The 26,574-nt window shown below is 37.7% G+C and overlaps 1 protein-coding gene across 1 annotated transcript in view; it reads right to left on the reverse strand.

The window, feature by feature from the left end:
- Window positions 1–986: 986 nt before the first annotated feature.
- LOC104277544 (cadherin-13-like) overlaps window positions 987–26,574 on the reverse strand; it is a gene marked incomplete at its 3' end in the record, with an annotated part of 221,606 nt that continues 196,018 nt past the window's right edge. Inside the window, exons 7-8 of the mRNA XM_009874208.1 lie at window positions 2,635–2,775; window positions 987–1,109 (exon numbers count right to left, since the gene is read on the reverse strand). Of these exons, the coding sequence (XP_009872510.1) occupies window positions 987–1,109; window positions 2,635–2,775 (264 nt within the window). The remainder of the gene's footprint in view (window positions 1,110–2,634; window positions 2,776–26,574) is intronic.

The following is a 26,574-nucleotide window of genomic DNA, read 5'->3' on the forward strand; positions in this document are numbered from 1 at the left end:
ATATCTTTATTAATATATATCTAAAAATGTATTCTTCAAAACACCACTTAGTGCACAGTCTAGGGTATCCAGTGTTGTACGTATACAATGTCCAGACTTTTGAACAAATCCAGCTTTTACAATTTCATTGGCTTTCGCTGTGTCAGATCAGGAATGAATTTGGCCTCTGTGCTTACAGATGAAGAGAATGCACTGAAAACCTGGCTTAATTGAGCTACATCAACAGCACAGGACAAACAAAGGCAGAACTACTTTATACAGAAATTATACTGTCAGAAGTAAACACAGGCCAGTAAATAAACATTTGTTTTTTAAAAGGGAAAAATATACTGAGAAAATGAATCTTTAAAGAGAAGGAAGACAGCTGGGAAAGTATGCCAATATCATAAGAACTCAGTCCTAAAGCAGCCATTCTCAAAGTAAATAAAAGAAGGTGTAGTCTGAAATTAAACCTCTGGATTTTCTAAATTTGAGCTTTCTACTTCAAAAGTTATCATGTAGAATAAGTCTTTTTTTTCTTCCAAGTCTTCTTCAAATCAATAGTATTGCAGCATGTGGTATATGACTAGTATTTAAATACAACAACTAAGTACTTTAAGCAGTAAGCCAAATAAAGCTCTATTAATAGACACTCTCCCCCTTCTTACACTACTTATTTTAAATAGAGCACATGTTTCTAAAGGGGCTTGACACCATATGTCTGTAGACTGATTTTTTCCTGCCTTATTCATGGAATAAGAGTATCACTTCACAAGGCAGAGAGAAGATTTCTGAGGTCATTAACATCTCTAAATAGTGAAAGGTTCAAAATCATTACACAAAATATCAAAAGAAAACCTGAGATTTCTCTGTGGGAAAACTTCAATGTTGTATAAAGTGCAAGAAAATTGTGTAAGACCGAACTTTGCAAAGAAAGCTACATAATGCTGTCTCTTCACACTTGCTATTTTATTTCTGTACTGAAACAACCAGACTTTCAGAGGTACAGGGTACATTTCACTATCAATGAGTGAACTGGAGTTTCGACAGACATAGACACCATCTAACAGTACTTTTGAGGCTAAGTAGGCGCCCAAGTTTTTTTTCACGTACTTGCCCATATTACCAAACTATTAAGTCAAACAGGACGTATAATTATAAAGAGATTTCTTCAAAAGAATTCTATTGAAAGATATATAGAAAAAACATCTTCAGAAGAAGATATCTCCAAGCTTGGAAATTCAATTAGGTAGGACTGAATGACACGAATTGCTATCAGTATTGATTAATACAGTTACTTCCTACTTCTAAACACACTAAGTTGTCCTTTTACATTGCTATGTTCCAGAGGACTAAAAAATAAAAGGCTTAAAAAGTAGTTTAACATTGCCAGGAAGCAGCTTTTATAGCCTTAAAAGCCTGATCTAAAGGACTACATAGTTTGATCAAAGCTACTTAGTTGTTACCTATGAAAAGGTTTGGATCAGGCTCTCCATGGTACATTTTAGGTGACTGAAACGCTCTTGCCAAAGCATTTTAGATAAATAATTATAGCTATTGCCATTGACGAGTGAAAATTAATATTCCTGGTAGCAAAGTTGTCATTGTTTCTTATTTCTTCTTATTTTTCATCTGGTTATACAGTTTGCATTTATTAAATAATTATTCAAGTAAAATTGCAGTGATTTTTCTCAAAATAGTCTGTTGTCAAACTGCTAAAATTAGGCCAGAAAAAAAAAATAAATCACAAAAGGTAAAAGTATACCCTAAGGAGAAAACCTAGACTTCTACAGCAATAGGCTTTCCTTTTCTTCTTTAAAAATTAACTTAAAATCATCATTCTTCATGCTTACTTCTCATCTTTTGGGAATATTCCTTAAAATCTGCAGAGCCTCAGGAAAATTTTACAGCAAAATCCAAACCAGTTGTTATTAGGCAAAACTTTCGACACTCTAATTCTCTCCATATACCAGAGGCAAAAAAAAAAAAAAATTGTAAAAATACTATCAAGACTAATAATAAAGGTAGGGTAGGGAAGGGAGCAGGAAGGGAAGTAGAAGAGCAGGAAACCTGGTAGATGCTTTGCCTGAAACCAGAAATTTTGCTGTAGCACTGCTACACTTTCCTGCAGGCAGTGAATATCTTTTGTGTTTGTTTGGGATTTTTTCAGAGTTTTCAGCATTCTTCAGTGGAACTCAGCCTGCTGGAAAAAAAACTTTTCTTGAAAATTTGACCTGTAGGTCAAAGTTAAAGCCTTCTGGACTAGACCTTTCATTACAGAACTCTCAACACTCCCTGTCTCGCAGCTGATGTACTGAAGCCAGGACAAGACATGTTGCTCTCACCTGTGTTTCTGACCATTGAAAGCCTGAAGCCAGAATGTAGGTAAGAAGGAATTCTCTATATTTCCCACAGGAGCAAAAGGAGATAGGTACCACTAGCAAACTTATTTTACAGGTTTCCTTCCTGCTAGCTAACCTCTGAATGATATCTCTTTACAGAAATTTTCTCTTTCGGTGGCATTTTGTTTTGGAAGCGATGCATACTTATTTATTAATGAAGAAAAGAACAGTTCCAGGAACATTTTTATATCTAGAAACAAGCTAATTACAATTGCATGTACCATTTTGTAGAATACAAATGGCAAACACTTACCTCCTTCTTGGTAAATTCTGGTGGATGGTCATTTTTGTCATCAATAAGAATAGTGGCAGTTGCAGTGCCAGTTAGTCCCACATCGAGACCACCCATATCCTTAGCTTCTATAACTAGCTCGTATTTGGGGGATTCCATAGTCTGAAAAATTAATAGAAAAGGAAAGGTTAAAAAAATTTCACCACAGACTGCACACTACTTTTAATTCGTATTAAAATAATAAAAAACCCTTAAAAACTTAATTTGCTCTGATAAAACAAAGAATAAACCCATTTTTTTACCAAAACAGAAGCACAGCTTTCTATGAGCTTCAGCTGCTACAATAGAAATCTTATTTGGAATACAGTATGAAGGAATACACACAAATATTGGTTAATAGTGCATAATGTATCCTGGTTTTTAAGGAGATGAGAAAAGAGGAAATAAATTAAAATAAACCTGCTCTTTAAGAGTAAGCTCTCACTTCAGTGCACCAATATTTGGTTGCTTCATCAGTATTACGACAGTTACATAATTAAATACTAATGTCACAATCTACATATAAATTCACTTTATTAAATCACATTCACTCTGTGTAATAGCATTTAGAATGGTAATCTAAGTTTGCTTCACTGTAAGAAACAAGAAAACAGTTTCTAAAATGGGCAACAACTGCCAGTTCACAGCAAATCCAATGTGTACAGTAAAACTAATGAATTACATCTTTAGTATCTGAATTCTATATCATGGTTACTTATCTGACTGCCCACCTATTGTAGCTCCAGACAGCAAAGGTCAATAGTAAAAGCCATCCTTAATCCCCCTCCCCTGAAAGATAGTGAGAACTTTGGAAAAAAAACAACCAAAAAACGTGGCCACTGTTCTCAATGGGAATGTGATAGCATTTCAGGTTCACCCTCTCGCATCAGGCACGAAAGCACATCTGTTTGCAAGCTGGACAATGGGGCAGTAACACGTCACAGAATCACAGAATCATTACGGTTGGAAAGGACCTCCAGGGTCATCAAGTCCAACCTCTTTCCCAGTCAGCATCAGAAAGTGCTCCCATGGAACTCATAGAGAATTTTGACATGTATTTCAGTGGAGACTAGGCTGGGCACCTAATACAAAATGAATATTTTCCCCATTTGTATGGCTACTTCATATGGAACCATCTGCCCAAAGACTGTATGTGCTGCATCATCAATGGAGGACACAGATGGGAAAGTGCTGCAGTCACCTTTAATGCTATAGGGTACGAATATCACGTGTGCTCAGGAATGTTGTTGTTTTTTTCAAATCTCCTTTGAAAAATAAATCTGGATCTCAGGGGCAAAGTGACATAATGATGCCTGAAAAAGTGGCTTGGGTACCACTGCTAGAAAGCTTTCTTAACTCCAGACCACCTCTATCAGCCAACTGTGTTTACAAGAACCAAGGCTCTAACATCGCTCATCCCACCTTTTTTTCAGAAAATTAATGTGCAGGGAGACAACTGGTGTGAAATTCTGAACAGCAACAGAGTGACCTCTGTCTACTGCCCATACACTGTTGAAGCAGAATCAGTAGGACTATAGCAGAGAACACAAAACTATACAATGATTTGGGTTGGAAGGGACCTCTAAGAGTGATTTATTCCAAGCCCCGTGCAATGAGTATGGACATCTGTAACCAGATAAAGTTGCTCAGAGCCCCATCCAACCTGGCCTTGGATGTTCCCAGGGCTGGAACATCTGTTACCTCTCTGGGCAATCTGTGCCAGTATCTCACCACCCTCATTGTAAAAAATTTCTTCCTTATATCTAGTCTAAATCTACTCTCTTTTAGTTTAAAAGATTAACTCTCATTCTATTGCAACAGGCCCTGCTAAAAAGATTGTCCTCATCTTTTCTATAGGCCCCCTTTAAGTACTGGAAGGCTGCTGTAAGGTCTCCCTGAAGCCTTCTACTCTTCAGGCTTGGAATCCCAAGTCTCTCAGCTTGTCCTCATAGAAGAGATATTCCATCCCTCTGATCTTTTTTATGGCCCTTCTATGGACCTGTTTGCACAGCTCCATGCCTTTCCTGTACTGGGGACTCCAGAACTGGGCACAGTTTACTTTTGGGGAGTCTCACAAAAGCAGAGTAGAGGGGCAGAATCACCTCCCTCGACCTGCTGGCCACACTTCTTGTGATGCAGCTGAGCACACAGTTGGCCTTCTGGGCTGTGAGCACACGTGGCTGGCTCGTGTCCCACTTTTCATTCACCAGTAACCCCAAATCCTTCTCTGCAGGGCTTCTCGTAATTCACTCATCCCCCAAGTCTGTATCTTGCCATTTAAAATTTTAAAAGACTTATTTCTCATCTCCAGCTTAGCAAAGCAACCTCACAGGTCACATAATCTTCACTGTAGCCAAATGACTTGAAAGCTTTCACTAAATAGTGTGTTTTGCATTACGCGTTTTCCTGGGTACATCACACCACCTTTCCTGGAGCGTGTGTAAGAAGAAGATTGAAATCTCTTAGCATTTATGTCTTGAAGCATTTTTAGGCCATGAGAAAAGCAACAATATGAGTTACCCAGCAAATCACGTATTACGAAACAATATATTTGCATGCAAAATCAATGAGTTGAGCCAGAAGACACATTTAGCTTTAAAAACATACGAACTACTAGAAAATCAGATGGCACTGCAACACAGGGGATCCTAAGAAATGTATTTCCTTAAGTCTTACAACATTATGCCATGAAATTCATCTCAGAAGACAGCAAATCCAGAAGAGGATTTTGATTTATAATATCATAAAAATATACACAAAGAAATATTACTGACATATTTCCAACATAAATTCAGGTTAGAGTGGAACAAAGTTTATGGTTTTGTAAAATGCATTCAATGTCTTAAAACCTGAAAATCTTCTTGTGTTACAAAGATGCAACTTGTGTTCCCTAGATGCAACTGCTTCATTATTTTGATTAGGAAATTGTTATTGTATGGAAAACTGGCAAAGTCATTTATCACTTTATGTTTATAAGCCTCTCTGCTCAGAAAGAGGCCCATTTTTACTACAAATTGGCCTTTTTTCCTTTGAAAACTGTCCCATTTTCCATTGAAAGCTAGCCCATTTATGCTAGAAATTGTCTACTGCAGCAGAAATTTGTGACAGGAGTCCAATGTTTAAGCTCGCAACGGAATGCAAAAAACATTGAATTTTGAGTAGTATTTCATACCATTATGAATACTTCACACTTTCCTGCTACACAGCACTTTCTACATCTAGTTCTGTCACCAAATATTTGCTTTGTTAGTGAAAGCAACTCCTAACAGATCCAAACCCGAGAGCAGAGCCATGTTCCCATCAGACGCTCTCTTTACAATAGCAGATTGCATTTAAATGACTTTTTAGCATTTCTCATACTTCTAGCCCATTTAATTCAGGCACTAGGAGCAATTATTTGGCTCTGTGTGATTTATCACACCGCTGGTAAATTCCAGGACACAGAGTGGAGATCTGCGGACAGAGCATGGGCCCCTGTGCTCTTACCAACGCCCCCAGCTCCTCAGGTGATGACACTGTGGAGGGCCAGGGTCTGTGCTGGGGGCATCCGCTGGGGTGGGGGTTGCAGTACGAGCTGTTGTGGCACCTCCTCATCTCTTCCCTCTTCACAGGGCTCAGGCTTTTCACCCCAGCACAGTCTCTCCCTGCACTTGCTCCCATCTTGTGAGGAACGAGTGCTCCTGGAGGGGGGCAGTGAAGGAGAAAAGTAGCCTTCCTTCTCCTTCTCCACCCCGTTACATTGTGCAGACTAAGGATAAAAGAAGCAGCCACTGCTGGTAGCATTTTGGGACCCCACAGTCACTCAAGACTCTTGTCCCACCATGAGATTGCCTGTCACTAAGCCCAGGCTTCCCGATTCCCCAAGCAGAGACCTAGACCCTGAAGCACATTCTTGCAAAAACAGTCCAACTAATAACATTCGGGGAGTGAGATGTTGGCAATATAAATATGCAACGACTTTCTGCAAAGTGGATCTAGAGGTAAAAAAGATAATAGATGATTTTAATAAATGAACATTAAGCCACTGTTTTTGTGGCTTACTATTTATCACCTGTGACATTGTGGAGCGTAGCACTGTCGAGAGGGTTTGTATAATTACAGCAGGAGAACCATTCCTTTCCCCATAAATTTTCACTCTACTCATTTAGCCACGGCAGGGGCGACACTGGCAAATTGCTTGGTTTGCCAAAGAAGAGAGCTGTGAGTGTTTTCTTCGAAGGTTCACCTGCTGCCATTCTCACCAGTGTTAACATTCCTATCAAATTTCACTCCCCTGCCCCCTTGACATAACTGGTTCAGCAACAAGAGGCCAGAAAGTCACTTTTTCTGATTTCAGATTCCTGACAAAAGCAGCAGGACCTAATCACAACAGAGGGAAATAAACACTTCGGTGCAGATACACAAAGGTGGAACAAACTGCTTTTAGGTAGTGCTGAATGCAACTGGATAATACCTTTGTGCTGAGTTTTAATCTTTTAATATTTCCTACAGAAAAGATAAAAACCTATCAGTGGCTAAAGAGAAGTGAGCCATGGCTAGTCTTTTACACTACCAGCAGTAACAGTCCAAGCCTTAGTATGGCCCATCACCTGTAGGCTGTAAGGCATTCCTTTAAATTCAGCTGGAATTGACAGCATCCCCAGTGCAGTAGGACTCACAATGTAGGATGGAAACAAGTGGAACTACTTGTACGATTAGAAGACCCTGAGGTGACCACTGGCATTTTCAAACTTGTCCAAGTCCTGAATATCCAGTTATGTACATGGACTCTCAGAGCCTTGGTATTGCTACAACAAACCCTCTCTGCAACTTCAGATGTCCAAAGCTTGTAGAAGTGTGACCAATGTAGGTCCACTTGTTTGTTTACCTGGTAAGGGAGTGTCATCACTCAGGAAATTCATCTTTCATTGTTTATCTAGATTCAATGGCCCTGATAACTTTACCTTTGGTTTTAGGAGGAAGTAGGGAAAAAAAATATTTTTGCTTAACCTCTGAAGCTCAAAAATTTCAGTGAGACCTTTTATTTGAATATAAAGAACAGCAGACTCACTAGAAAGAAGAGCACGAGAAAACTCTTGTAACAAATACCTCTTTGTGCCATTGACATGTGAAGCAGTTATTACTAAATCTAATCTTTAAAGTTGGCGTATACATTGCACATGTACGAAAAGCACTTCACTGGCTGATATTTGAAATCCTGGTCACAGAGTCTCTCAGCTACAACGTACATTAGGAAGCCTATTTACTAAACAATAATGCTTTCTGCTTTTTTTCTAATATAACTATACAGTTATTTTCAGAAGATAACATGTTTCCTGGTAGGACAGATTGTGGGGTATTTGGAAATCCATTTGTGATGCTGAAGCTAAACTAAGAATTTTGATCAAGGCTTAACCTTCTTTGTAACACATGAAGATGGACTAAGCTGAGAATTTTAGGCTACTTTAGTCTTTTTTTAATTTGTAATTCAAAGATATTTAAACAGTAATTTGACATATTTTCTTGTAGATCTTCACAACATTGTTTTTACTACCAGTGTTTAAACTATATGTAGAGGGATTGAAAAAGAGTCATTTTGGCAGAAGTAATTTTTCACTTTTGTATTTATTTATTTATATCATCAGTCTGCTACCCAACTCAGTATATTTTGTAGTTTTTGCTTTAGGGAATTTTAGGACCCTGCTAAGTTTTTCAAGCTGTGGATCCCTGCCTCAAAACAGCACCCAGCTAAAAGCTGCAGCCAGGTACCAAATTGTAGAAAACAACTGGACTGCAGAAACCCTCTCCTCAGTGTTTTCTCCTGGCTGGGTGTCGTTCCCCATGAAGTGCTTTTAGCTGAGTCTTCACCCAGAACTCTCCAGTCATTCTAAGACAACTACGAGCTGCTTTTCCAGAAGAGGTCCCACCTAGTGTCACAACACCCAAGCCTTCATTTGATGCCTCAGTGCGTTGTCAAAAAAATCTGGTAAGAGTATAAATTCCCAAATTCACATGGAGTACTCAGCCGATAAGATAAGAAAAAACGCAGTTTGGGAAGCAAAAACTGTACAAAACATTCAAAACTCATGTAAGGTTTTTAAGTGTCCTTTCTGGCTATCTAAATACTTATTACCAATAGAGAGTTTTTTTCACTGTGTCGTGGATATTAGTATTTTCTGTAACAATGCCTCAATGCTTCTATTTATAATTCTGTTCATAAAACTATGGATTCGTGCATAACACTGTATCAGTCTTATGCTACTATGTCATAGTTGTTACTACTGCCTTTACAATATAACGCTAACCAGAAGGAAAAATTCTCAGGATTTAAATGATTTCAATTCATGCTACATAAATGCTTGTGTTCATTTAGGATGATAATTGCATAGAGTATGTACTGAATACATCCTATTAAGACATAATCAATGTTCTTGTTGAGTAACAATATCAACACTGAATCTAACATTGTTCCAGAGTATGCTGTCAGGATTTTGATAAATGTAGAATAAAAAAAAATGAAGCAATATGACTATTAACAGCTCTAACAGACATAATGCTTTTATAATTATAGTATCAACATTTATTTTAAATGCCAATTGCTGCTGTGTAAAAAGGACACAGAAGCTTTGAATTCAGAGCTTGAATTACAATTTGGTGAACGGAAAAACCCAAACAATTTTGTAACATAAGTCCTCTTTAGCTCACCAATTTCCAATTTTTTATATCATAAAGGAAGGTCTACAGTTTAATAACTGTAATAATGTACTTCTGTTATGAAGAAAATCAATATCTATTTACTACCCACAGGAGGCACATAGTTCATAGGTATATCTGGAAGCAAACGGAAGACTACATTTTCTCCTTCAGCAGTTGCTGTTAAAAAAGGAAAGAAATTTCTCCAAACTCCTTGATACAAATAGGCTTCCTGGCCAGAGATAACTGTTTTCCATCAAGAGGAAATCTGTAAATACTTAATATACAGGATGTATATGATCAAGACTTTAATTCTCCATAATGCTGATGATATAGGGCTAATTGATATACATAGATGATTTTGTTATATTTTACATGGAAATACAGGAACTGTATGTACATTTTCCCATATTTCATATAAAAGATTTAGCCATTTTGATATGCAAATTAGGATTTAGGATTGCCATTGAATTTGCATCATTTTGGAGAAAGAAGGCTGCCCACCATGATGGGGTGACAAGCGTTCCTTTGAGACATATAAGAAATCTGCAGAGAAAAATTGTTTATTACTCACTGTACACACATGTGTATCTCGGCTCTCGGGCACAAGAACCACAATATTTGCGCTGACACTAACTTCACTTAAGGCAGCACTCTTACATCCGTGATGTTATTAATAAGGAATACCTGCTTGGGTGCAGATAACCAGTTTCTAGGTCACAACAGTGATCGAAGCTCTATTTAGTTTGAAGCACTTCCATTTAGACGATTATTGTTAGGCTACTACCAAAAAGCCCTGAGGAGAGAGTAAATATTTAGTATTCTACACAAAATCCCTAATTATCATAAAAGGTATAACACCACTGAAGTTAGTACACCTACACTGACATTTACCAGCCAAATATATTTTTAAAATTCATTTGGAGTAGAGTGGCACATTGATCTGCAACAGCTACTCACTAGATGCTCATGGTTTGGAAAAGGAACATTTTCCATGTCTGCTGTGGTAGAAGTATAAAGTACTATAATAATTTTGAATAGTAACACAGAACAAGAAGCACAATGCATCAAGGGAAATACTTGCTGTCAAATGTCATTAAATCATACCTTTTTAAGAAACACAAGCTACATTTCAGCTTTCCTGCTAGAACAACATATATAATTTCTTTTTTTTATTTGTTCAGAAAAAAAAATCACTTGTTCCTCATAATTAAACAGTACTGCAGAAACCTTTTATTCCAGTGTGAAAGCATCAATTATTGTGTAACTTCTCTAGCTGATTTTAGACCATTTAATCACTCTATTATTATTACATACTCAGTGGTGTCAGGAATACAGCTACCACACTCATCACACCTCAACCTTCTGTCAACAGTGAACAATAGCTACAGTGAGTATTTATTCCTTAGTACTAGGTCTAAATAAAGAAAAGAGAACTACATTATAGTCTATATGCAACTATAGGCCTTAATATATGCAAACATTCCCTTTGTCACCAAGTCTGTCATTATTGCTACGCCCTTTCGAAGATTGTCCTGAGTACAAAGAACACGTAAAATCACTCTTGCTAAATGTGAGTTCCTCCAAGCTCTGTGTTACATGGCAGGGCAACTCGCTACCTCAAAGCTCACCAGAGTTTCCACACCCTTCCTGCAGTCACAGACACATCTTTTAGGCGATGGCACATCTCGTTCAGAGGGAGGTAGGTTTGGAGGCTAAGGCAGCTGTAAGTTTCTTTTGGAGTTGCTACACACAAACATAATCTGGCCATGAAGCTTGACCATGTCGGAGCATCCTTTCCATTATCCGTAATTCTCCAAAGCTCTGACTCTTCACAAGGTGAGATGCTGTCCCAGCACACTTTCCCATGTGCTGCATATTCCTAACGTCAGCATTTCCCCTTTCGCAGTGCTTGCACCAAACAGAACCTTCAACCATTCTTGTACATGAAGCCTCTAGTATTCTGCTGGCCTGGTCCTTTAACATAGCATCAAAGCCACTGCTGAAACCATGGCATTACATCTATCCCTTACTGGCTACGATCTAAGAGTGTTTATACTCTGACTTTTAATTCTGGATAGAAAACACTGTATGTCATTCACATTAATTAATTGCACTCAGATAAAAACTATTGACAGAGTGGGTGGCAAATAGTTTTCCTGATGCTTAACATTTTCCAAGTCTTAACATATTGAACGCTGCAACAATGCCAATAAGCGAAACCTTCCAAGGGCTTTTTCATTAAAATCAGAACATATGATCTAAAATGTTAAAGCCTGACTGATGGGTGTAGGAGCCACAAATCTCCCCAGTACTGATGCATACACTTGTAAGGGAATACTGAACTACTACATGTTCTGCCAATTTGTACCTAATTATTTTTACAAAATAATTAACTTTGAACAGAGCATATCAAAAGAGCTTTGTTTCAGAGTAAATAGATGTCTGCATCAGCATACCCCGCTAGAAGAGTGAAGGTAAGATTCAGTCCCCTCTGAACAGGGCATTCAACCTGGCTGTCTCAACTGCTTCAGAAAGTACTGAACCTCAAGCTAGCTGTTGGGAACACTCAGGATAAGACCTCCCTTCTGGATGACAAATATTTATTTCAACAAAGCTTATTTTCCAAATCACTACATTCAGGTAACAAATGTTCATCTTGACAAATCAATATATTTCCGTAAAAGCTGTTCTCCTGTGATACCCAATCAGTTCTATTTGCAGTGGTAATTATATATTTCAACAGTCACAATTTGCAATTCAAATAATCTGCAGACCAAAAAGATATTTGCTGAAAAAATCTTCAAATAATTTTCAGCCATTTACATATTAGAGTTCTACAATCTGTTTGCAGACAATTTGTGAAGAGAAAGAAGGGCAAAGATGTTCTAATAAATTATTAGTTGCAAATTATTGAATCGTTCTTAGTCCCTGATGTAGGTAGAAATGAGGCTTTTTTAATCCAAAAAACCTACAAAAAGAGAGACAAGTTTTTCCAACACAGTAACCTGCCATGGTTATCAGTAGAGACAGCTTTTCTAATATCTCTGTATTAAAACATCTCTGCCAAGAGAATTCCCTAAGTACATGGAGGGTGTAAAGGGTCACATAATAAAGTACACAGAGATGAGTGAAAGTGTTCTGCTGTAACTTTAAGGGAGAAAAAATTCACGAGCAACCCCCAAAGTATTCAAGCCTGAAAAGATCCTCAGTCTAAGATAAATCAGCCCAGCTCCACTGACTTCAACCAGGCTACCCAAGTTTATTTACACTTTTATTAAGCTATAACCTACCATGTTCATGAATGAGCATGCATATATGCTTTTCTGCCACAACATAAGATGCTTTTGTCTCTTGTAAAACTCGCAGATCTTCACAGATTTGCATTTAAAACAAAGTGCAAGAGGCTGCCTTCCAAATCATCAAGGCATCAAAAGTACGAGAGTCAAAGGTCCCAAAACAGATGCTACGAAGAAAAGTCCCCAAATTATTCAAAACAGGAGGATGAAGGTAATATTTCCTGCCTTGTTGCAGGTATAATCACATTAGAATGAAGGAAATATTGTTCACTGGTAATCGCAAGAGGGTGTTTGTACAACACAAGCTCTAGAAGCTAATGAGGAGTTCTAGGCATTTAACCCACGGGGAGGAGGATCAGTCCGTGGTATAAATATTTCATACAAAAGCAGTAGCATGCAGCTGGTCAGAGCTCCCCTCTGTTTACTGGAAACAAATTGCTTTCCTAAATTGTGTGGACAGCAGCCAATGTCAGTTACCAGTGATCTCATCGATAAACATCCATTAAACCTGCAGCCCAGAAACACAGGAATCCCTCACTGCACAAAGGAACAAAAGGCTCTGTCAAGCATGCTTATCACTGCTTAAGTCCGCTCCTCCTTGAGTCTGAATCAGGCTCAAGAAGCCCTGAAGTGTTTCCTGCAGGCTTTGAAGGAGGATACTGAAGAGTTCCAGAAGGTAAATAGTGCCTTTCACCAAAGTATGTCCCAGAAACACATCTCCAAAGCAGGGTTAAAAAAATATATATCTGGAGTTTTGTCTTCTTAAGGTGCCAAGAAGCGGGTTTGAACAAGGCAGAGGTAAAACTTGAAGCGGTTCAACCTAAGCCTATTCCAAATACCTCTCTTTCCTCACAAAATCAGCTCTAAACCAAGTAACAAACGAATAACAGATCTTAAATCCTGGGTACTATAGGCTTCTGTACTCCCAGACTGCTCTTATAAGCACACATTTTTGAAGGAATTCATTGCAGGAAGCTAAGTGAAACCTAATGCTGATTACTGTATTATCTGTCACCATCAAGCACTCTGTCACCTCACCAGAGCTAAATTTAGATTAATCAAGTTTATGCTGCTGAGGTCTGCCCGGATGCCAACACCTGTACTAAGTACCTCATCCTTCCAAGCCGGCACAGATCAACACATTGCCTTTCTGCATCTTTTCATCAAACTTCAAATCCTAGATGGGTGTTCAGGCAAGTCAAGTTCATTTAAATGCATCTAGCTGGAAATAGTTATCGCCGAGAAAACTGCTTGACCACATACCCATGCAAGGTTTGTGAACATTGTTGCTTCAGTGCTGATCAGGAAAGACCTTTTGAAGTGAACTTTCCCATTGTTTACACTTACTATTGCTCCAGTTTGCATCACTAAAGTGTGGCAACTGGATTTCTTTCAGCTAAAATTCAACTGGAGAATGTGATCTGAGCATTACTTAATTCTTTCCAGTCATCAGTTTGATTCAGTCTGGGGGACCAGACTAGAGATCTCTGAAGTGAAAAACTGCATCAAACAGTATGGGTGTCAGGTCATCAGCATGAACTATGTTGCTCTACAGATCTGCTTCCAAATGATTGAATTTGGTGATCTCAAGGTTTTCTTCCAACCTAAACAATTCTTTGATTCTACTGATCTGTTAATGCAGAAATAGCCTTACAATCCACAATAAACTAGACAGCCATAGAGTTCACAGCATCTAACTAGTGACAGCAACCTCTTACCCCAGAGCAGGCAAGGAGATAACAGCAGGAACAAGAACAGAGATCCCCCAAAGTTCTAAAGGCTGTGGCATCACAAGCATGGAAGTTCCAAGATAAGGATGAACCATCTGATAGACCCTCTGACAGTACCTGATGCAGAGGTTTTTCAAGTAGATGCTTCTTCCTTGCCCCCAAAGGGCATGTCTAGATCTACAACAGTTTAGCACAATTCCTGCACCCAGTTTATACGAAGAATGTGAACAAGGCCTTTTGTTTGCTAAGGCCTGTGACTCATCAGTGGGAAACAGGTTTCTTGAGGATCTTTGCACAGCAGCTGAAAAGGAAAGTTTTCCTTGAGTTTCAATTTATAATCATCTAAACCAATATTCTCTGCCTAGGTAACAAAAGATAGTAAGTTTTATGACCCCTCCCTAATGCCAAATCTTTACATAATGTGTTACCAAATGAATCAAAATGAAGCTTAGTGGGTTAACATCAGAAATCGCATTCGCACAAATTAGGTGCGCTTAGATTGTATTTCCTTCCATAAACATTCCAATTCCCACAACAGAAAGCAATGTTACAAAGGTCAGGATGGAAATTGTGTTTCTGCTGTGTAATCTGCTTTGCAAATTTTTACTAGTGGTCAAAATGCCCAGAAAACTCAATTACTGACTTGCTATGACAACCATACATCAGCAGGCCTACGCAGAGAGAGGTTATTTCTAAAATTAGTACCCTGATGCAAAAAAAGCTTACTCTATGACTCCAGATATACAACCTTTGCTTGATGTTTATATTGTTAAATATTAATGGAAGGACTGCCTAGTATTTCAAGCATATTATCAGGAATATAATATTTCAGTTAAGTAGGTGCATTCTAAGTTGGAGTTGGAGAGGAAAAAACGGCGTCCATTTGAACTATTTATCGTTTAATCGTGGTAGTCTAATCAAAATAGTAATCAAATTTTACTTTTAATCACTATTATAATTTTTCCTTTAACTTTATTTTTTTATGCAAATCTCATTTTAGCGTTTGGTATTCTATTGCGAGTAATAATTCCAGGTAGCTTTTGAAATAAAGGACCCTGCCGAGAGTGTTATGAATCAGTAAATGACACTAATTTTGCTCATGGACAAAAACAATTCTAGTGGCTGCATTTTTACTCTCATTGGGTTATACCCACGGAATAGAAATTGATCGAATTCTAAATCATCCAAGGAAAAATGGTGTAAAACGAATTTCAATTACACTATTGTGTTTTTACCAAAAAGCTTATCATGCTATGAGGTGAAAAATCAACCCCTCCATAGGATTTACTTTCTGATGAAAGCCATAACAATGGAATTTCTCCATTTAAAATGTCTCCAGTCAATTTCATTCTTTTCTTACTTAATCCTACGTATCTTTTTATCAGCTTCCTTTCATGATAAAAATAATTAAATGCCTTATTTGGAATTCTTGTACTTTCTGCTTTGATTAATAAGTTCCACTTTTGCTAAACTTCCATAATCCTAATTCTATCGTCTAGAGCATCAGCAAACAAAACAGGTGCTCCCCACACCCAATAAAGTCAGGTTTTGTTTCCTTGCAACCAAATCAAGATTTCCAAGTTATTCCCATCTTCAGACTTAGTATGCAACTGCCTCCTGCAGATTTTGCACCGTAGTGCAGTTGTTTTGAGTGAACAGTAAGGGATGTTAATCTGCTACAAGTTGCTCCTTTTACAAGTTTATGTCTGTGCACTAGAACTGTACACAACTTCTTTCAGTAAATCAAAAGCTTTTCATCTTTTCACTATAAAAGAAAAAATAGATTTCTAATTCATTCATTTTATTAGCAATACCACAAAACAATACAGTAATAGTATGAATTTGTTGTGGTGACCTAGAGGAAACCCAACAGAAAATAAATATAAAAAAGTAAGTGTGGAAAGATCATGCATGCCGAGTAATTTTCCTTTCAAGGATTTTGGAAGATTCAATAAATGCATGAGCTCTTTGGATAGATAGAAAATCTCACAAAAAGGCATAATCATCAGCACCCTGGAAGATACTTGACAAAAAGTATAGGACACATTGCTCAAATAAGAAGAAATAATACTGAGGCATAAACTTGACTTCCCTTCTGTACAATCCAGCAACTGTATGTTCTTTTAAATGTTTAGCAGAGTAGCTTGTTTCAGTGAAATAATTTCTGCTTTATAGGGGCTACATTATATTTCTATTCATTGCAATGCCATGGTATTTGTAAAACATTTGCCTGAAATAATAGCATTATCAAAAAGCTAATTTTGTCTGCTTTCCTCTCTGAAGTATCACTATAAAATATTTATGTCAGGTTCCTGAAGACCTGTTATCCTGGCCTTCCAGTTCAAGGAAATATTCTGCCAGGAGGTCTGAGATGTGACAGATCTGGGTGGCTTATGATCATCCTCACCAAGTGATAAGCAAAGTTAATTGGAAAGTTTCCTTTGGCTTCAACAGGTTTGGGTGATGCATTCTTATAGGAAGCAGATTGCACAACTATTTCCTCAGGTAGAAACACTCCACAAAGAGTTTTGAATTTGCAAGTGCCATTTCCAGGCAGTTCTCATAGACTAAAAGCAATAAAACCAACAAAGGAGACAATGGTATGGGAGGCACTGCTAGCAGGAAAAGAAGTCGGGAGGACCGAATACTTGACTCCCTTGAAAAACTGGGAAGAGACAACCATAACAACATCCAAAGAACGTTTCAAAGCCAGAAAGTGCTGAGCTGTAACAGAAGCTGTGGATCTGAGAAGCATGTGGGCTGTGCTGTGCCATGGGGAGCTTACAAATTCATAATCCTGTCCTGCTCCCCTTGTGCGTTGCTCTGAAGGTAAAGGATTAATGGTCCGTTATTTGTCTGGAATGATGTTGTGCTTCATGCATCTATGAGATGCTCTTAAACTGTACGTTTCGGTTGTCTCAACTCTGCCAAACCCACATCCATCTGCTCTGGAGAGGTTTGTGTGCAGTGCCTAACTCCTGTATGCCTGGAGGCATGATCCAAGTAGCAGGGATGCCTGAAGGCATCTGCGCATCCCCGTGTTCCGAGGCATGGCATTTTAATGTAGCTCGTATGGCAGAAGACAAATACAGAACTATAACACAGACAAATTCTGGCTGAAGTCCAAATGTTTTGATAAGCAAGTTTGTCCACCAAGAAGGCAAGTGCTTTTAATAGCATGAAATAAACTGGGTCAAAATCCTTTCAGTGTGGTGCATATTAGACATGTAGGTAAATGTAATTTCGTATTACTGTCTGGCACCTCATAAAGATTTGTGATTACACCAAATTAATGACCAAGGCACCTTTTCAGTTCTCTATAGATTGGCATTTTCTGTGTCTAGATTGTATACCAGGGGTATGTATGAAACCTGCAACTCATGTTTCAGGATCTCCTTCAATAGATGTTGGACTAACGGTACATTTGGTACGTTTGATACCTCAGTCAGACCAAAATCTAACTCCTGACATTTCTGCAGGTCAGAGATTATGTGTTCTTTTGGAATGTCCCTGCAACCTTTACTGAGTCTAAGATACTCCTACTGTCATTACTAATTTACATGCACAAATCTGCTACTGAAACCAACAAATTAGTGAAGAGTTGCAGGATTGGGTTCATGTCCTGGAACTACTACGAAACATTTTTTGCAAAAAGGAAAACAAAGTAGGCATGGCAACTGTAGATCTAATGGGATTTAAATATAATTAATTTTGAATACTAAAAATTAGGGTGTATAATCATAGCGACAATTCAAACTTAACAAGAGTAACACAGTAATGACAGTATTAAAAGCAATACCTTTTCACACTCACTCTCTCTCAACAGAAGGGTTTGAAACTATAGTTTAAAACAAATCCAGTGTTTGAACTGAGATTAACAAATATTAGTCTTATTATAAATTTTAATATTATTTGCATAAACTCTATTAAGAGAGGAAGAAAAGGAATAGAGAAATTTCAAATTCACTTCTAGAAAACTGCAAAACAGATTTGAATTTCCTGCTGCCTTCAAAGTCCATCTAGGTCACTAAGTTAAACAGATTTCAGGAGTTAGAAAATGCTGAGTTAACAGAACTGATTCGAAAGGAGGCTACAAGTAAAACAATTAGCTTAATAAACAGATGGAGAAGACATTTAAAATTATTGCCTTTGTCAAATGTTCAGCATCTTAAGTCTGGTAAGATCCTGTTTATTAAAAAATGCAATTACTGGTGCAAATGCAAAATAAAATTTATATTAGATATGGGTTAACCTATTAAAACAGAACTATGCTACACAAATGAAAGTAAAGTAGAATAACAAAGTCAGCATCTATGTTTCTCTCTCTGGGAATTCAAAGGCTGGCAAGAGATTATCAAGGCAGAATTTAGTTATTTTCCAGTATTCTCCCTCTCCCCAAGATTTGCCTCTTCTGCATCTATTCCTGTTTCAGAAATATTTCAAAGGCACTGAATGAGAAACTCGCACATTCAGCCGTGCTTCCTGTCAGGAGGGATATCACAATGGGAGACAAAATCGAGCAAGGTTATCTCTCCATGGGAGTGAAACTGTCTGCAGTTCTCCACGCTTGACAAGGAAATGCTGAGTGAAATACATGATTCTCAAGTAATAATGATGTATGCGGCGTGTTAAAAACTGTCTGGAAGGTCTGAATGTGCCCTGGAGCATAGTTTGTCTCAGGATGGACATGTTACACTTTCTTGGGACTTAGAAATGCATTGAACTCAGCTATTAAGATCAAGAAAAAGAAAATCTTTCCTTAATAAACAGTTAAGTCTACAGTTTGTGCAATCCTTGTGGACCATGAGGACAGCGTCACAGGAACTCACTCACACTGGTGCCTGGCAATTGCTCCAGCTGAGCCTAATCTGGAGGCATACTAAGATGTACATGCTGCAAGTGGGCCTTTGCCCGGGACAAGTAATGCTATTTGCTTAAAAACTTTTTTTGTGTGTGTGAAGGAGGACCTAGAAGAGCAAGGTTTTGCCCTGTTTGTAAACTGGCCTAGGTAAAATGGACTTATAATATTGACAGAGTTTATCACATATGCTTTCTTTTTTGGTATATTCTGACTCCAGGTGGTGAAGAATAGCAACAAATAGCATCCATTTTAGTAGGCATTCAGATCATTCATCACCTTGGATAGACTACTGAACCATACCCACACACAGAGGTAACTAACACCACATTATTTGGTCCACAGTACATAGTTCACAGTGGAATTTTTCCCTTACAGTACTTCCAAGAGGAGCCCTTCAAAGGAAAATACTACAGCAAAGAAAGGAAAATATACAGGTTTTAAGATGCTTTCCAAATGATAACAGATTTAAAAATATATTTTTTGATCCATTCTGGAAGAACAGTTATGTCGAATTTAATCAATATTTTTGAGATATGGTTCCAGAGATTCTAATCATTTTAACCAGAATTGTATACAGCTGAGATATTCCTCCATCAATATTCAAACCATACAGTTGATTGTATCTGTTGGATGGAACATAATTTCTCTGAAATCAGCCCTACGTTAAAAGACCATTGAATTCTGTCCTTGAAGGGTTTTTTACGGATGTACTGTTTGCCACAGGTCAACATATTTAGTCCTGACACTGTCTAGAGTAGCAGCAATCATTGTGAAGAAAAATGTATCTCTCTACTTGCAAGGATAAAAGGAAATAATACAATCTCTTTAACTTTAATGTAACGGAAAAATATTTTTGCCAGCAATCCCAGAAACAATTGTCTCCTAATAAAGACAGCACTGAACATAATGCTCTCTTGAAGGGAAACTATTGCAACAGGCAGTGAGGACTCAGCCAGGATGGCTTCAGTTACCTTGGGAAGCTAAATCTAGCAGGTGCCTATTTCTAACTTCTCACATACACGCTGTTGGTAGGAGCTGCTAGTATATGTGCCCTGTAATTTCACATGCTGCTGTTCCATTCATCATTTCCCCATGCAGACACAAGTTACTAGGAAATGCAATTTGCCTGTGATTATAAAACGAGGTCCCTTGATTACAGCATAAAAAGGAGAAAGCCTATAGAGAAATCCACACTTACAATGAACCATACTTCAATAACTCCCGTGTAGGCAGTTGTATGGGTTCATGTCAATGAACATATTTAGGAAATAACCAGTACTGGTTAAGCAAATTTAAAAAGTGCAAGCATTTCATCCTTACAAGTGCCTTTTTTAACAGGACTTCTTTATCCAAACCTTGCACTCGAGTAAGGATTCAGCTATTAAACAACATACTACTTAGATCTATGTCAGAGCGATACGCTATTCTTACTGCACACAGCCATCTGTTTAGCATGCAGCACAGCAACCAGAAGTAATGAGATGTGTCTTTACATGACAATCCCCACGTCCACCACAAACATCCATTAACTGGACACAGTAACAGCCTATAGACAGGTCAATTGAAACAATGGTAAGTGACATGACTGAGGTCATGCGAAGAATCACTCATAGACTCAGGAGATTGAGAGTTCCAGTTCCTAGTCTGTAACTGTAACCACTTCCCCTCTCTTAGTTATAAATAAAATGATTAAGATTCACTACTTTTGTAATGACTTGCATTATTTCCTTGCTTCAGACGCCTGATGTACTCATCCCTTGTATTATTCCCTTGCCTTACTTAATGTTCAGCTTGCCTCTCTGGCTGCAGATATGCAGTCTAGAACATTATGCTCCTCACAAATATAATATTATGATAAAAAAAACCCAGCACATACCCTAGTTTCTGCTAGTCAAAGGTTTAATTGCTTTAGGAGGCAGCAGGAAAAAGGAATTGCAGAGTTTCAGATCAGGTCAGCTGCTGACTGCTGGTTACTGAGTAACGCTAGCTGGAATATTTGCCTCAGAATATCAAAGGCGTTAGTTTTGGGGGGTATTTGCAAAGCCAGTTTTGTTTAAAGTATATCGTTGCTTATTAGTTCTTCTAAGGAATCAACATTCATATGCTTATTTTCCTGAGACTAAATTTCAATGCACTAAGCCTCTAGGAAGCAACTTTTTTCTACCATTAATAGCTATTTTTTTATTTGATGTGACAGGACTCTCTGATGATCCTGTATAGTTTGATATGTAAGTGTTTAGACAGATGCAACATTTTTTTTGATCTGTTGTGTTTACCTGAAGGATAATGCCTGAGCTTCACTGTATATGGAAAAAACGTATAAGAAAAAGAAAACTGAAATCCTTAAGCCACTTGCTTTAAATTTCCCAGCTGCCAAGTGACACATGACTAGTTTCTGAAAAGTAATAAAAATATTCTAATAGGGGGCCAGTTGGCTCAGTCAGTTGAGTGTGGTGCTAACAACACTAAGGTCGCGGGTTCGATTCCCGTTTGATCCCCATGTGTTGCCTGATCTAGTCAAGAGGTGGCGTCCCTGGTGGCATGGAGGCTGGATTAAAATGATCTCTAAGGTCCCTTCCAGCTTAGGCCGTTCTATGATTCTATGATTAAAGAGACCATCACACACACCTGAAAAATACTGTGTGTGTGTCAAACTTTGAAGGCTTAAGGAAGGATCTCTGTATTCATGCTATTCTAAGCTCTGCATACTGTCCAGTTCTTTATACAGAAAGCTTAACAGCCACGGATTATTTGCCTCATTGGTTATGGTGCTAGGAAAATAAAACAATGGGAAATATTCATTACAGTGCTCTCCTGTATTGAACTTCCACTTGGTTAAGGTATTAAAACAAGGTGCAAGGAAAATTAAACCTCAGGAAGAACTGGCAGCTCTATTTATGACTGCAAAAGGAAAACTAAAGGCTCTTTCTCTTGGTTTGCAGTGGTTATACTGTAAGTGCTCTTCACTATTGGCTTACTCCTTTATCTACCCAACAGTTTTTCATTCACTTCCATTACTAGGTGGCAGCCTAATAAATGAAACTGGGGGTATGTGGAAGGTGAGATTAAAAAAATTAAAAAAATAAAAAAGACTCAGAAAAAGAGACTCTGTCATAGTCAGTTTTTCAAGAAGAATTATACAGTTACGTATTGTATTTTTTCCATGGGTAATTGAAGAATTGCAATATATGTTTTATTACTAAAATTACTGGTTTGTGATTAAGTTAACTTTTGTCCAGCTGTCTTGTGTTGGCAAATTTGAAGGCACTGATAATTAGAAAATGCAAAACACACCAAGTAAAAAGAGTAACCCCAGAAAAAATATTAAGGGAACAAAAGCTGTGGCTTACTATGTTGGTGATTTAGCTTTAATCTCTTTGGCAGTTAGCATAGATTGTGAAAGACAACAAAAGGCAAAATTAAATGGCAAGCCTTGCTTTGGAGACACTTGAAACAATGTCTCTGATAGATTTTTTCCTATGATATTCTCAGGATCTTCAGAAAGACAAAATTGCTCTTTCATTTTGGCTAAGGCTGTTGGAAGTGGAACAGTTTTCCACTTCTTGCTACTGGTTTTTCCCAGTTATATTTGCTGTCTTCCAAACACAGGACAATCATCACTGCTATGCTCACATCTGCAACTCCAAGCAAAACCAGTGTAGTGAACACCAACACCATTTTGCAGTAAGTTTCTAAATAGCATCATTATAAAATCAGTGCAAAAGGCTTCTTCATATATATTCTGCAGTTCAGTGAAATCACATATTTGAAATGAGATACTGTCTTGAACCGGTTAGAGTCATCTTACAGGTGGCTCTTAGGTGTGATGAATTTTGCTTTCTGACAGACACAGGCAAAAGCCAAGAAAGTTGCTTTTGTCTTTACTCCTGAGATCAATAAATTGAGGCTCTGCTCCTTTGAAATAAGAAGCAAATTTTAAAGACAAAAATATGGTACACTTCACTCTGTAAACCTGTCACCTGCACTGTTATGCTACCCACAGTGCTTCTACCACCTACTCAGGACTCAAAGTGATACACACAGTAGTTTCGTCTACTTGTATCTGCTGTTTGTTTAGGCACTACCTTTATCTTGTGCCAGTAAAAATCAGTGTAATGTTGCATTCCATTCACTTATAAAAGAATTGCAGACTATCACAGTCTTAGATACCACAGCTTCCCATTCAAAAAGAAGAAGGTGAAAGAATACACTCCCCTACAAGTCCAAAAGAAATGTGTCAAAGCCAGCAGTGTCTGAAGCTCTCCAAAAGTGATCTCTCAAGAGCAACGCTTATGTCTTTCTCATGGCCTGCAAGACCTTTATTCAGAATGAATCAGCCACTTGTAGACTTGAAAATGGGGCAAGGTTTTCGTACAGACAGTAAGGATCAATCAACTATGACAAAGCGAAACAAAACCAGAGCACATTCTGGAGAGTAATCAGCCCTGATGCTGAACAGATAGGCAGAATGATTCCTAAACCCCTTAAATTATGTCTAACTAAATAGTTAAATATAAGCTTTTAATGAATGCATGTGAAAACTGTACATTGGATACAGCTGGATACTGAAAGATCGTTAGTCGGATACTCACCAGTTACTTTTTTTACACCCTAATGGCTAGTGCTTCCTTCTGTCAATGAGACATGGCTGTAATCCAGAAATGCTGCCATAGGTGAACACTGAACTGAATCTGCATCACTCAGTAAAACTGACAAATAAGTCCATTGAAAATTTAATACCTTAAGTCCCGGTTAGCACATTTGATGACTGCCTCATTAACACTACAGTAAAAATGCTTTGGGGATTTATGGTGGCAAGAACTGATGATTACCTCCTTTTTGAGATTTAAGGGTGACAAGAAAGTGCCATCAGATACCAGAGATCTAGGAGGAGAGAGAGGGATTTCGTCTTGCTTGCTTCTTCCTGAAAATAAAGGTTACTTCTTCCTAGCACTTTTACATTTAATCTTTAAAACAAATTAATATTTTTAAAGGCCAAACTTGTGGTTACATTTTTCACTTTGACAGCTCCTGAAATGCAGATAGATTTTGTATCATATAGAGTATTTCCCCTGTTTTAGTTTAGTCTTCTTTTGTCCTAGTACCATGCAACAAATCACTGACTTTTCAAATGACCCTGTAAAAACACAAGATCAGAAAACAAAGATAACCCAGCTGGAAGGAACATTGTCTTCTCATCTTAAGGAAGCTGCTTTTTGTCCTTATTTTCTTCCTTTCCAGCAGTTCCTCTTTAATCTATTCTAGCAAGATGTTTAACAACTCACGATTCTTTTGTAAAATCCTGGTGAAATTTACAATAGTGACAATTCTTAACACTTAAGCTCAAAGGTGACATGAAAACAAGCTGCTTGTTTTACCTAAGTCCTTACACTTTTTCCTGTTTGGTAGCTGTTTCTGAAGGTTTTGCTATGCCAAAAGGAAACACCAAACACCAATATTTAAGAAAAAATAAAATCAGCTGAATCTGTCACAATCTGTAAAGACAGACTCCAGCAGGTGTAAGTCAGGCTGTCCATGAGTTGTAGGTGCTTATCACCACAAAGACAGCAAATGTCCCCATGTTCATCAGCCCAGAGAAGATTTAAAATAACGCCAAGATAATAGCTTTGCTATTTTTAACAGAACGTTATTTTATTTTGTACTGAAAAGGATATCTTGTCTTCATTTTGTGAAAGAGCATTTTTGCCTTCCAACTGCCTGGATGACCCTTGCGTGACCAGGGGAAAATTTAAGAAATGACTGAAGGTAACACAACACTGTGGAGGTACCGAACTTGTTTTTCTAGAGCTGTAGGTAAGAATTCTGCTTCCCAAAAGCTGTTTATAAAACTTGTCTATATAGCGCATACAAAAGTGCAATAGAGGTGACAAGTGGATTTGTCTAATATATATGTTAAAGCATTAGCACAAATGTGCAGATTATGCCGAACACACAATTTCTTGGCCTAGAAACTTGCTCTAAGTACTGCAATTTTGCTTTTAAATTAGCTATTAAATTATAATATGTGGTGTGCTAAACAGTAATTAAAATTTAATTTTTATTAATGTTGTGAATATTAATGCATCAGAGGTTCATTTGTTCTATATAATTCTTATAATGCATGCATTGCTGCTCTTCTACAATATTTTTGTCTAACATTTCCTCTAAGAGAGACTGGAAAAGGCCTCTGTATGTATCCAACAGTTCTCAGTGTGATTTATTTTTGAGAAACTAACACCATATGGGTTCTAACAGCGTACGCTATAACGGTATTGGGCACCTGCTTACTTTTCTCTGCTGTTTCGTAGACACCAAGGACATGAGGTGAATTTAAAACCTGACTGTTAGGTATGAAAGTGATGGAGTATTAGTCAGTAAAATAGAAAACTTCTCAGACTGATGATTGACTAGGGATGTGTTTTCCTGCAGACATTTTATGTTGTATAATGAAACCATAATATGAGCGTACATTATTCTGTGGCTTCATTAGAAATTTAAACAAGCTGTAACAACACAAAGCATGGGCCACAATGTGCACAGCAGAGCTCAGTGGGTGATTTATTATCACCTTAAATAAAAGCAGAATTGGACTTGACACTGCAAACTTTGATTTACCTGCATCAAGACAACTGCATGCCACTACTTCTGACATTAAATAACACTCAGAATATAAATTAGTAGTGGAACAATGTTTTCCAACTGTTTCAATTTATTCTAAAGACACAGGCATGTCATGACAAGAGAAAAAATAATTAAAAAAATCCAAAAGTATCAGGCCAGCATCACATATATCTATTGCAAAGTCATTCAGTTGCATTATGTAGCTAAAAGGCTAGAATTTTATACTGCCAGATTAAACAGAAAACTCAAATCAATTGGTGTAAGATGCAACACTGAAAAAATTACGTAGCAGCAGGAGAAAAAGGAAGCACAAAGTGTTTAAATGCTTCACCAGGTCACAGAGCAAATTTGTGTCAACAGATGATTCTAGTATCCTCACTCCCAGGACAAAACTATAATAGCAAATCTATACATCTTGGAATAGCTTCTGGTTCCCAACACAAACCAGCTTTTTATTTAGCAAAGACATTAATTACTTTATCCTAATCTATATGGAGATCAAAATGAGACATGGTTATTGCCAGCCTAGGGCTGTACTTGGAAATAGGAGGACGAGGAGGAAAAGTGCTTTTTAAGGCATTGGCATGTATTTACTCTAGTGAACATACAGTTCAGACATTAACCAGAAACTGCAAACAAAAAGATGAAGGAAATCCCTCATTCAGCACCTTTTCAACTGATGCTGAATGTTCTGTTTGAAAACAGAATTATAACATACGTAATTCTGGTAGGATTCAGC

Source organism: Apaloderma vittatum, unplaced genomic scaffold (genome assembly GCF_000703405.1).
Source record: "Apaloderma vittatum isolate BGI_N311 unplaced genomic scaffold, ASM70340v1 scaffold1568, whole genome shotgun sequence".
Taxonomy (NCBI): Eukaryota; Metazoa; Chordata; class Aves; order Trogoniformes; family Trogonidae; genus Apaloderma; species Apaloderma vittatum.